The sequence below is a fragment of the Orycteropus afer genome, unplaced genomic scaffold, assembly GCF_000298275.1.
Source record: "Orycteropus afer afer isolate SDZICR_OR568_19922 unplaced genomic scaffold, OryAfe1.0 scaffold00495, whole genome shotgun sequence".
Classification (NCBI taxonomy): Eukaryota; Metazoa; Chordata; class Mammalia; order Tubulidentata; family Orycteropodidae; genus Orycteropus; species Orycteropus afer.
The window spans coordinates 391337-403034 of NW_006922082.1; the positions used below are offsets into that span (position 1 = coordinate 391337).

General features: G+C 43.7%; 1 protein-coding gene across 1 annotated transcript; it reads left to right on the forward strand.

Moving 5' to 3' along the window:
* The first annotated feature begins 990 nt into the window (after nucleotides 1-990).
* CFAP97D1 (CFAP97 domain containing 1) lies at nucleotides 991-3934 on the forward strand. Its single transcript, XM_007955203.2, has 5 exons — nucleotides 991-1114; nucleotides 1653-1723; nucleotides 2239-2357; nucleotides 3252-3375; nucleotides 3878-3934. The coding sequence occupies exons 1-5, from the start codon at nucleotides 991-993 to the stop codon at nucleotides 3932-3934; spliced, it is 495 nt and encodes a 164-aa protein (XP_007953394.1).
* The last annotated feature ends 7764 nt before the right edge of the window (nucleotides 3935-11698 follow it).

Genomic DNA, 11698 nt, shown 5'->3' on the forward strand with positions numbered 1-11698 from the left:
CCTTGGGTTTCCAGGGCGATATCTCTATGCAAGTAGATTGCTCAATCTTCCTTCCAAGAAGTGACTGCTGGGTTTGAACCACCAGCCTCCTGGTTAGCAGTCAAATCCCTTAGGCACTACCAGAGCTCCCAACTTCTTGGGTTGTTGGAAAGATTAAAAGTGACATTCAAGGCCAAATGCCCAGCCACACATAGTGAACCCAGCACAACCAAGTGAGCATTTGATAAGTGTTAGCTGAGCACCTACTATGTGCTGCACCCTGTGCTAGTGTGGAGATGAATCCGGCTCTTTTGCAACCCTCTCTGGAGCAGCTTCCATCTCTCTTTGAGCCACACAGTGTCCGACTTGGCCAAAAACAGTCTCTATCCTTGAAGACAGCCACACTCCCCCACTGCTAGGAAAATGCAGACCTCCTCCCTAAAAGAGAAATATGGTCCCTGGAATTGAGGAACCCACATCTCAAGCCCAGCCCTGCCACTGACTTGCTTTGTGCTCTTGAGCAGTTTCATAGCCTCTCTGGGTTTTAGTTACATCAAAAAGGAAGGAATTGGATCAGATTATCTTGAAGGTCACCTTTCATTTCCAAAAAAAAAAACCTCTAGTCTCACACTTTCAGATAAACCATTTCAGGAGAGAGTACTCAAGTTAGAGCAGCCCCCGATGTGGAACCAAGGTTGGAATTTCTTAACCCTGTGCCTTCTCTCCTCTCCCAGAACACCACACCTTTTCCTTCCAGTGTCGGTGCCACCTGCAGACCAGGCAGGTGAGAAAGCTTCCTAGCCCCTTGCCCCTCATCTTGACTTGGGCCTAGGTTGGCATTCAACACAGAAGCCCAGGGACTGCCAGGTAGGCTCTGCTATGCCTACACCTTTCCTGACACCTGTCCCTGATGTCATAACTGGGTAACTATGACAACTTTTTATAGGACAGCTAAGCACTTCACAGAGGAGCCGGGGTGCCTCATTTCTGAAGTGAGATTAGGAAGAAAAGATGAACAATTCCCTGGATTACCTGGCCTACCCTGTAATCGTCTCTAATCACAGGCAAAGCACAACCTTCAGGAGGAAACTGGACTATGGCCACTACATATTTCACAAGAATAGAATACAAATAGGTACGTGGGGAGTTTGGTCTGGCTACTGCTGTTAGGAGTTCTGGAAGGGGCTGCCATAGAGATTTTGACAGCAAACCAGCCCACAGTTTTGCAATGGTATAACCTTGTCTGCTGAATTTGGTTAAGCGGACATTAGCATCAGTGATGACGTTTATCTTCCACCAGGGAGTTCATTTGATGTGAACACTCATTTAAACTCTTCAAGGCCAAAGTAACCTAGAAAGAGAATAGGCCTTCACAATAGAGAGCCCAGTGCTGTCGGGAGACGGTGGGAGAGAGCTCTGCAGTTGGGTTAGAAGGACAGTTATCTCTGGAAATTTTACTTTTTCTAGCCCTCACCGTTCTTTGTTTTCTACTCAAAAGTCTTCAAAGGTGACAGTTTGAGAGATTAAATCAAACCAGAATTAATGAACTGGATTAAGCTCAGAATTCGAAATCGTAATATTTGCTGGCATTCTTACCTAGCGCGTTCATAGGTTTTCTGAGGCTGTTACAAGGACTCCTGTGTTACCACGTCTCTTTTCTCCTTGTTCTCTAGTGAAGCCGACTGTTGACACCAGACCTCCAATGGCGCACACACACCACATTTTAAAGTTGAGCAAACTACAGGTATTTGTTCCTGCCGTCCGCAGACACGTTGTACTGGTTTTTGTCTATGCCTGGAGTCCCCAAGGGAAGTGAATGGTTAACGCGCTTGGCTGCGAACTGAAAGGTTGGCAGTTTGAGTCAACTCACAGGGCCTCAAAAGAAAGGCCTGGCGATGTACTCCTGAAAAATCGGCCACTGAAAATCCCATGGAGCACATCTCTGCTCTGACACACATGGGGTCGTCACGACTCAAGAGTTGCCTGGGCAGCAACCAAACACCAGGATCAGCTGGTTATTATCTCTGTCCTAAAGAGGTCCAATTTCCAGGAGGCTTCTGAATACCAGCTAAACCAAAGACTTGTGATACGGCTCCTCCCCCTCCACAGAGCCCCTAGTTTCCTAATCTCTACTCCCAGTCTCTGCAGTGGCCACTCAATCTGCCCCTTTGCCACCTCCGCAGAGAAGGGTGATGCTAAGGGATTGTATGTTGGAGCACTGTAGTGATGTCACCATGGTGGGGTGGGGTTTCTTACCAGGGTGAACAAAAGAGAATTGACAAAATTGAGTATGAAAACAAGCAACTGTGTCAGAAAATCGCAAATGCACACCGTGGCCCTGCCAAGGTGGACTGCTGGAACGAATATTTCTCCAAGAGGTAGTGTTCTTCCTCCTCATTTCATTTCTAAAAAGGCTCAGCCCCTTGTTGCATGTTAGCGTGAGGATTCCCAAAGGGGAGAAGTCCTTAAGGAAAGTTATCTTGAGGGAACACCGGAGACTGTATTAAGAATGAAAATTATGAACATGAGGCCCTTTCTCTAGCTCTAAGGAGCCACTGCATGTCATCTAAGGGACACTTTGGAGTCTTATCCACAGTTTGTCACAAGAATGCACTGAATACTTTCATAAAATGATGACATAGTTGTGACTATGACACAGCACTCTTAAATTCAGTTCTCTTAAATTCCATTTCCTGACTACCTACTTATGCACTAGGCAACAGGAATACAGAGAAAAGCTAAGAGATCTAGTTCCTAGCTTGAAGAATGCATGGCCTAGTGGGGGAGACATTTATGTAAATAACACCTAGGCAGTGTGACTAAGGCTAAAGAATTTAGCAAGGTCAAGAATTCACTGGGCGTATGTGGGTGTGTATGTGGGATTGTCCAGGTGCTTTTCCTATGATCTTGATGATCCCAAATGGAGACAAAAACTGAAGGGAGCAAGGTGACTCAAAACTTGTTGCCAGCCATTTGAGATACAGACCTCCCTCTATCCCATAGCCCCATCCTAGGCCCATCAGTAGAATCTTCCAGTGGTGGGCAGCCAGGTTGATGTAAACCTACAGATGCTTTGCATGTTTCCCAGGATGCAGTCTGGTTCAACAGCCAGGTACAACCAGGTATGCTGAGGCCTCAGGGTTCAGGGAGAGTGTACTCCCTACCCTGAGGCAGCCTGCATTAAAGGCATCATGACTTCCTGGCCTCCCCCACTCCCATACCGGAAGAGCTTTTTCTTCTTCATTCATCTCAGGGATTTTTGTGGTTTTCAGCTTAAACAGAGAAACAAGGAACCGGGAGCTCGTGAGAATCACCATGGAAAACCAGGGTATTCTGAAGAGGCTTGGTGATCGCAAACCCCACTATGACCACAGGGCATCCGAGATAGACTGGCAGGTACGTGGGCACTCTTGTTATTCTCATGTACCCACAAGGTTCCTGTGTTCAGAGGAGGGACCCCTGGGCAGCTGAGGGACAGCACGTGTGAAATGCAACAATCATTCGAAGAAAAACCACCCAAAGCAAGCAGAACTAACAACACAAGCAAACCACTAGAGAAGTCTCCATGGTAGCAAAGCTATTATGTGTCAGTTTCAGAAAGTAGTTTATAGCATCATCCCTCATCCCTTAATTCATTCAGGAAGGCTGAATGTATAAGCAAAGAGGAGGAAATGAATATAGGAGTTGGTGTGTGGTTGAATTGCTTCATTTAGGAATGACCCTTCAAAAATAAATAAATAAATAAGCCATCTCCGGTGTTTTAAAACACCTCCAATCTCTGGCTTTGGCCTGTATACATTTTCTTGGTCATCCTTAAGGTTTAAAACTTCAGCTTTATAGCACCAACCAGTACTCTGGCAATAACATAAATCTTTTCTTTTTTTTCTTTTCCTTTAAGAATTCAAGGCGCTATATCAAAAATACAACAAGGTATCTTCTCTCTCGAGATGAATAGGTATGTCTTAACACGGTTACCCTTGATTACCCAACACAGTAATCCTAGGGGACATAAAGGCCCTAAGAACTGTACTGATAGAGAACGTGGGGCCCAGTTAAAGGGATGAATTTTGGTCTTCTCATATCATATTGGGGAGCTCTGGTAGCACAGTGCTTAAAGCATTTGACTGCTAACCAGAAGGCTGCCAGTTCAAAGCCACCAGCCACTCCTCGGAAGGAAGATTGGGCAATCTACTTCCGTAGTGATACTGCCGCAGAAACCCAAGGTGGGGTCGCTATGAGTTGCCCAACTCGACGGCACATAACAACAACAACATATCATATTGACCAACCATCCAGCAGGACACTTGGAGCCAGCTCTCCGCTGTCTCCACACAGCTGGGGAATGCAATGCCACTGTCTTTTGGAATTTTCTCATCCCATTTTTTTCTTTTTCTGTCATCAGCTTTGAGAGGAGTGCTTTGCTCTAATCAGACATAAACAGGCAGAAGCATTGATGCTTGTTTCCCACATTTCCTGTTGGCTTTAATGGTGTGCCAACATTACATACGGGCTTCTATCACTATTCAGAAGTACGGCCAGCTTAGCTTTTTGTATCATTTAACATTATTAGGAATGACTAAGTGTCTTTGTTTTGATTGAGGGATGAGGATAAGTGGACTCCTAGGCTTTCCAAAGAACAGTTCTGTGTAACTGATGCTTTTTCTTGTCTCTCCCACTAAATATAAGGTTCGTTACCATGGAAAAAAAAACTACATGAAGTTCCTAGGATTTCTTAGCTGCTTAGAATCTCAAGACATTGCCAAGTGGCTGAATGCTCAATCTTAGGATGCTATAATAAAGCTTGGAACTTAAAGTGAGTAAGTTCCATTTAAGGTGACTGACTTTTAATGTAACTAAAAAGGTTTTCAGTCCTCATCCCAGTCTGGAGACAGAATGAAGCAGGAAGAAGGAAAGATGCAATGAGCATTTTTATTTGGGGCTTTGCAGACATCTTTTAACACTGGAGAAAGAGAGAGAGAGAGAGCTCTTTAACCCTTTTAAACACACATCACCATCATCCTGGGGAAAGAAAAGGGGATGCCACCCCAGCCCAAGTTCAATTCTGTCAGAAAGAGGATAAAATCACATGACAAAATTAAGGTTTGGACAACTCAGGGAACAAATGCCACTAGCTCCTTCGTGAATACACAGAACTGGAAAAGAATACTTTGTTGAAATTTCCATGTACTCTATTCATTTACAGGGCAGCAACAGTAAAACTTTCAAAAATACCTAAAAACACATGGTAAGACAATGTTGCATGATTGGGCACGCTGGTTTTGAGTGGTTTTTTTTTTTTTCACTTTTTATTGGAAAATACTTATGGATTCCCAGGAAGTACAGAGAAATATACAGGAAGGTCTTATGCACCCTTCACCCAGCTTCCCCCAGTGCTAACATCTTGCATAACTATAGTACAGTATCAAATCAGGAAATTGCCAGTGGACCAAGCCACAGAGAATATTCAGATTTCACCGGCTCTCTATGCATTCACTTGTGTGTATAATAGCTCACTGCAGTTTTATCACGTGTAGGTAGCTTCATGGAGCCACTGCCACATTTAAGATACTTAACTGTACCGTCATCAAATGACTCTTTCATGCCTCCTCTATTAGCCACAGCCATCCTTTCCCCTCTGCCCCCATCCCTAAACCCATGACAACCACTAATCTGTTGTCCATCTCTATAATTAGTTCACAAATGTTACATAAACAGACCCATGCAGTATGTATCCATTTGAGATTTTTTTTTTTTTCCCATTCAGTATAGTTTCCTTGGGGAGTGCTCTGGTAGCATAGTGCCTAAGGCCCTTGACTGCTAACCAGAAGGCTGGTGGTTCAAACCCACCAGCTCCTCCTGGGAAGGAAGGTTGAGCTATCTACTTCTGTAGTGATACCGCCTCGGAAACCCAAGGAAGGGTCGCTATGAGTTGGGTCCGACTCAACGGCAAATAACAACAACAAACAACAATATCGTTTGTGGTTCTTCCCAGTTGTGGCATATACCAATAGTTTGTTTCTTTTTATTGCTGGTATGAATGTGCCATAATTTATGTAAGCATTCACCCACTGAAGCACATTGGGCAGCTTCTAGTTTCTTAGCTATTACAAATAAAGCTTTACACTGTGGTGCAAAAGTTTCTGCATGAAAGTAAGTTTTCATTTCTCTGAGCTAAATATACAAGAGTGAAATTGCTGGTTCTTATGGCAAGTCCTTTTTTTTTTTAGTTTTAAAAGAAAATGCATAAGTCTTTGCTAAAGTGGCTGCACTATTTTACATTCCCACCAGCCATGTATGAGTGATACAGTTTCTCCACAACCTCATCAACATTTGATGTTATCATTTTTGGTTCTGCTATGTGGTAGCGTAGTGCCTAAGGCATTTGACTGCTAACCAGAAGGCTGGTGGTTCAAACCCACCAACCGGTCCTCAAAAGGAAGATTGGGCAATCTGCTTCCATAGAGATACCACCTTGGAAACCCAAGGAGGGGTCACTGAGTCAAATCAACTCAATGGCAGTGAGTTTGGGTTTATTTTTCTGTTTGTTTTTTAATGTGTATAGTGATGTCTCCCTGTGGTTTTCATTTTAATTTCTCTAGTGGCTCATGAACTTGAACATCGCTCATGTACTTATTTGCCATCTGTGTATCCTCTTCGGCCACATGGCTGTGCATGTCTCTTGCTCATTTTCTAATTGAATTTTTTTTTTAATATTGAATTTCAAGAGCTCTTTATATATTCTAGATACAAGTCTTTTGTCAGCTATGTGGTTTGCAAATATTTTCTCCCAGTCTGTAATGTTTTTTCATCCTCTTTAACGGGGTCTTTCACAGAGTAAAAGCTTTTAATTTTGATCAAGTCCAATATATTAATGATGAAATTGGTTTGTGTCTTGACTGTATCAATGTTAATATCCTGTTACAATATTATACAATAGTTTTGCAAGATGTAACCATGAGGGAAAACTGGGTAAGGAGTACATGGGATCTGTTGGTATTATAGCTTACAACTGCATGTGAATCTATAATTATCTCAAAATAAAAGTTTAATTTAAAGAAAAAAAGTCAGTACATCCAAATATGAGTTAATACTTTATTAACTGGTTCCAGTTAACTTCAGTTAGAGGAACCACCATTCTTTTAGACATTGAGGCTAGAAAACTGAGGGTCACCCTTTATTCACTCCCCTCTCTCATTCTTTCCCCCTCCCCATTGTTAGGTGCCATCAAGTTGATTCCAACTCGTAGGAACCCCATAAGACAGAGTAGAACTGCCCATAGGGTTTCCCAGGCTTTAATCTTTATGGGAGCAGATCACCAAGAGCCACTGGGGTGCTAACCAACAGCCAACATTTCAGTTAGCAGTTAAGTACTAACCACTGCACCACCAGGGCTGCAACAATGGGCTCAAATACAGCAACAATTGTGATAGTATAGGCCCAGGCCATGTTTCATTCTGTTGTGCACAGGGTCGGAACCAACTTGACAGTACCTAACAACACATATTTTAAGTATGTAACTCCTACTTCTCAATCTCTGTATGTGTTGTTATCATTATTTCAGGTACTTGTGATTTGGGGCTGGTGTCATTGACCCAAAAATATGCCCCTATCACTTTCTGGCTTAACATCTTCAGTGACTTGCCGTTCCTTTGAGAATGAGCCGTAGCTTTAAATATGACAGGGAAGGCCCTCCGTGATCCCCTCACCTTACCCTTGCAGCCTCTATCAATATGAATTCTTAGTTTCAAGCAACAGAAACCAACTCTGCAGTGAGAGAAGTAATTAGAAGTAATGAATTAGTTCTCAATACCGCGTAGAAAACTGCAGACCCAAGCTTCAAGCTGCACAGCCAGCAGCAGCACCCAGAGCCTTGCAGCAGGACTGGCCTGGAAATGCTGTGGTCTGCGCTGCTGCCACTGCTGAAGCCAAAACTAGACCCTGCTGGACGGCTACTGCTGTCTTTGAAAAGTCTTCACTGTCCCTGCTGTTTTGGGTCACTAGTCTCCAGTTCCAAACCAGTGAAGATGTACCTGATGGGTGGAATGGGACTTGCAATAGCATTCACACGTGTTCCACCATATATGTTTGTAAACAGGTGCCCTTTTTTGAACATTTCTGTCTCTGGGCCCCTATCCTTTCTACTTTCTAGTAGCACATATACAGGTGTAGATGTGGCTTATTTTGGAAGGTGGGGAAGCTACCTTAACAGGAAATAAAGCAGGCAACACATTCTCATGCCTTGTTTCATAATATATAACAAGAGAATCACTATCATTCCAAGTGTTGATTGAGTAAAAAAATTAAACAGCAGAAAATGTGTGTGAGTGGTCTGAAACGCAGATGAAGTAAAGTCAGGCCCTATGCTGCTCAACCACTGTGTGCCAACCCTGGACAAGGAACCACCCAGGTGGGGCTTACTAAGTGGTAGCGAGGGTCTCCACCATGTCTTGCTGGGGGATTTTCAAAAGTGATTTTGACGATGTGTGTTTTCTGTCTTGTGAGCCGACTCTTGATCCTGGCTCTGCTGTATAACTGCCATTCACACTTCAAGGGGCAGGCCCCTTCTTCTCCCGATTCTGCTGAACAACCCAAAGCCAATTTCACGTGACAAGAATCCAGTCTTTGTAGGTCCCACGAAGTACCCATGCTTTTGTGATCCTATTAGGTGGACCTACCAGGTTAGCAAGCTATGGAGTGGTGAAGGTGTCCTTGTGTATGAAGAAAAAGTAGAACTTTCTAAATGGGCAGCAGACCTTCTCCCTGAGAGTGAGCAGTTGGATCTGTGGGCTCAGGACCATGGTTGTGGGGGACATCAAGCTCGACTAGTATAACATGCAACACAAATATATTGTTCTACATTCTACTCTGGTGAGTAGCGACTAGGGTCTTAAAAGTTTGCAGTTGGCCATCTAGATGCAACAATGAGTCTCTCCTCATCCAGAGTAAAGAAGAATGAAGAAGACCAACGATACATGAAACAATTAGTCCCCAAGGGACTAGTAGGCCATGTGATCCTCAGCCTATATGACCATGAGACCAGAAGAACTAGATGGTGCCTGACTAGCACTGTCAACCACTCAGAAAGGGATCAGTGCAGGAGATCCTGGATAGAGTAAGGAGAACAATGTGGAACAAAACTCAAAATCATATTAAAAAGAAGACCAGGTTTACTGGTCTGATAGAGCCTGCTGAGACCCCCGAGACTATGGCCCCTAGTTACCATTCAGGTCTGGAACTGAACTCACTCCTGTGGCTTCCAGCCATACAATAGACAGGCTTATAGGGTGAAATTTACATCAGGTAGATACACTGCTTAGAATGATTAATCGTGGGAGAACAGAAGGGCACTGTTTGCACAGGGAGATGGTTAAGGGGTGAAGGGGAGCAGGAATGCATAGGAAAGAAGGACACAGGGAAGAGGTAGGGAGGAAGTGGGAAGAGAGCTGTTACATTGTGGGGAATTGCTGTCAATGTTATGAAAAAATGTGTACGAACTGCTGTATGGAAAATGAATTTGCTCTGTAAACTTTCACCCAAATCACAATAAAAATTTAAATAAACTTGACCCAGTTGCCTCCTCTTATGAATAAATGAGCTTGAAAGTTTACACCCATGTAAGCAATCAGCTTTCAGTCTTAGAAGTTACAGCCACACTGTTGTTATTTAAGTTCTAGCTATGAAGGTGCTCCTCACTTGTCAGCCAATTATTTAACTGGTGGCCTCAATGGCTGTAGTTTCTGTCCAGTCGCTTCTGACCCATGGCAACCCGTGTGTGCAGAGCAGAACTGCCCCACAGGGTTTGCAAGGCTGTGACCTTTCAGAAGTAGATCGCCAGGCCTGTCTCCCGAGGTGCCTCTGGGTGGGTTTGAACCACCAACCTTGCCGTTAGTAGTCCAATGCTTAATCATTTGAACCACCCAGGGACTCCTATGAGACCAAAAAAGAAGGAGGCAGTGTAGTGCAGTAGTTAGTGATCAGCTCTGGCATTAGGGAGGCTTGCCCCCAAATACCACCACTATGACTTTCTTAGCAGCTGTGTGAACTTGGACATATTATTTAAACTTTCTAAGCTTTGTTTTTCTTGTGTATATAATGGGGATGATGGGAGCTCTGATGGCATAGTGCCTAAGGCACTTGACTGGTAACCAGAAGGCTGGCGGTTCAAACCCACCAGCCACTCCTCGGAAGGAAGATGGGGCAATCTACTTCCATAGTGATACTGCCTCGGAAACCCATGGAGTGGCCGCTATGTGTCGAAAAATGACTCGATGCCAATGAGTTTGGTTTTTTGGTTTATAATAGGGATGATAAGAATCTCTACGTCATAGACTTGGTCTGAATATTCATCAAGGTGCTGTATATGACGCCTTGTCACAGCACCTGGCACAGAATAAAGACGATGATTGATTATTAATAAGAAATACAATTTTCTGAGCAGCTAGGATATATATATCACATGTCCTGTGTGACACAGAGACTTTTGCTCAGAGGTAACCCATCAGGCCCACACTCAGAGTCTCTATACTTTTATATCATCAGAACTGATTTATTGTGTTTTAGGTGTAATTAGACAATTTTGACAGGAAGAGTCATCTGGTTTTCCACGATCTAACACAGCAGGAGTCCCTAGATTCTGAAAGACAGACAGGCTAGAGCCAGGACAATGGCCAACAACAAGAGGGACAAGTGATGGAATGGAAAGAATTAAAAAAAGCAGGTACACGGGCTCCATTTTTGGAGTCCAAGCGTATTTGGAAAGAAGACAAGCAATGTTACACTCCTCAGGAGTCCCTGATCCCTGTTTTATAGAATGGGACAGTCATTTGCGGTAACAGTAAAGTGTGCCTCAGGCTTCCAGGAAAAGTTAAAGTATGCTCACTACTTAAAAAGGCAGAGAAGAAAGTTATTCTGTAACACACAAGCATTTGCTACAAAAATGGTTAAAATCGACATTTTAGTGTTTCAAGACAGGGAGCTTCCATTGTGTATACAATCCCTTTAGGTAAAACAAGTTAGCTTCTAACAAAGCTAGACACAGGAAGTGTTGCCACATTTATAAAGCTTAAACACCACTGTAAATCAGTACTTTCTATATTAACCAAACCCCACTGATATCAAGTCAATTCTGACTCATGGCGACCCAATGTGTTACAGAGTAGGACTGCTTCATACGGCTTTCATGGCTGCAATTTTTATAGAAATAGATGGCCAGGCCTCCTGCAGAACCACTGGGTAGGTTCAAACCACTAACTTTTAGGTTAGCAGGCAAGAGCAAATCATTTGCACCACCCAAAACAAACAAAAAAAAACTTGTTGCCCTCGTGTTGATTCTGACCATAATGATCCCATAGGACAGAGTAGAACCGCCCCATAGGATTTCCAAGGCTATAAATCTTTGCAGAAGCAGACTGTCACATCTCTCACCCACAGAGCACTGGTGAGTTCAAACTGCTGACCTTTCAGTTAGCAGCCAAGCACTTTAACCACTGCACCACTGGTGCTCCTTTTGTACCATTCCCCCCCAAAAAACCAAACTCACTGCCATCAGGTTGATTCTGATTCATGGCGACCTCCATTGGGTTTCTAAGACTGTAAATCTTTTTGGAAGCAGACTACCTCATCTTTCCTCTGCGGAGCAGTTGCTGGGTTCGAACCACCGACCTTTTGGTTAGCAGCCAAATGCTTTAACCACTACACCACCAGAGCTCCTTTTGTGCCA

Bases quoted from the DNA above. Each gene is read 5' to 3' on its own strand.
- CFAP97D1 (XM_007955203.2), top strand. From the start codon at position 991: ATGAACAATTCCCTGGATTACCTGGCCTACCCTGTAATCGTCTCTAAT. The intron at 1,115-1,652 runs GTACGTGGGGAG...CTTGTTCTCTAG, and splicing joins CAAGAATAGAATACAAATAG to TGAAGCCGACTGTTGACACC. The intron at 1,724-2,238 runs GTATTTGTTCCT...GTTTCTTACCAG, and splicing joins TAAAGTTGAGCAAACTACAG to GGTGAACAAAAGAGAATTGA.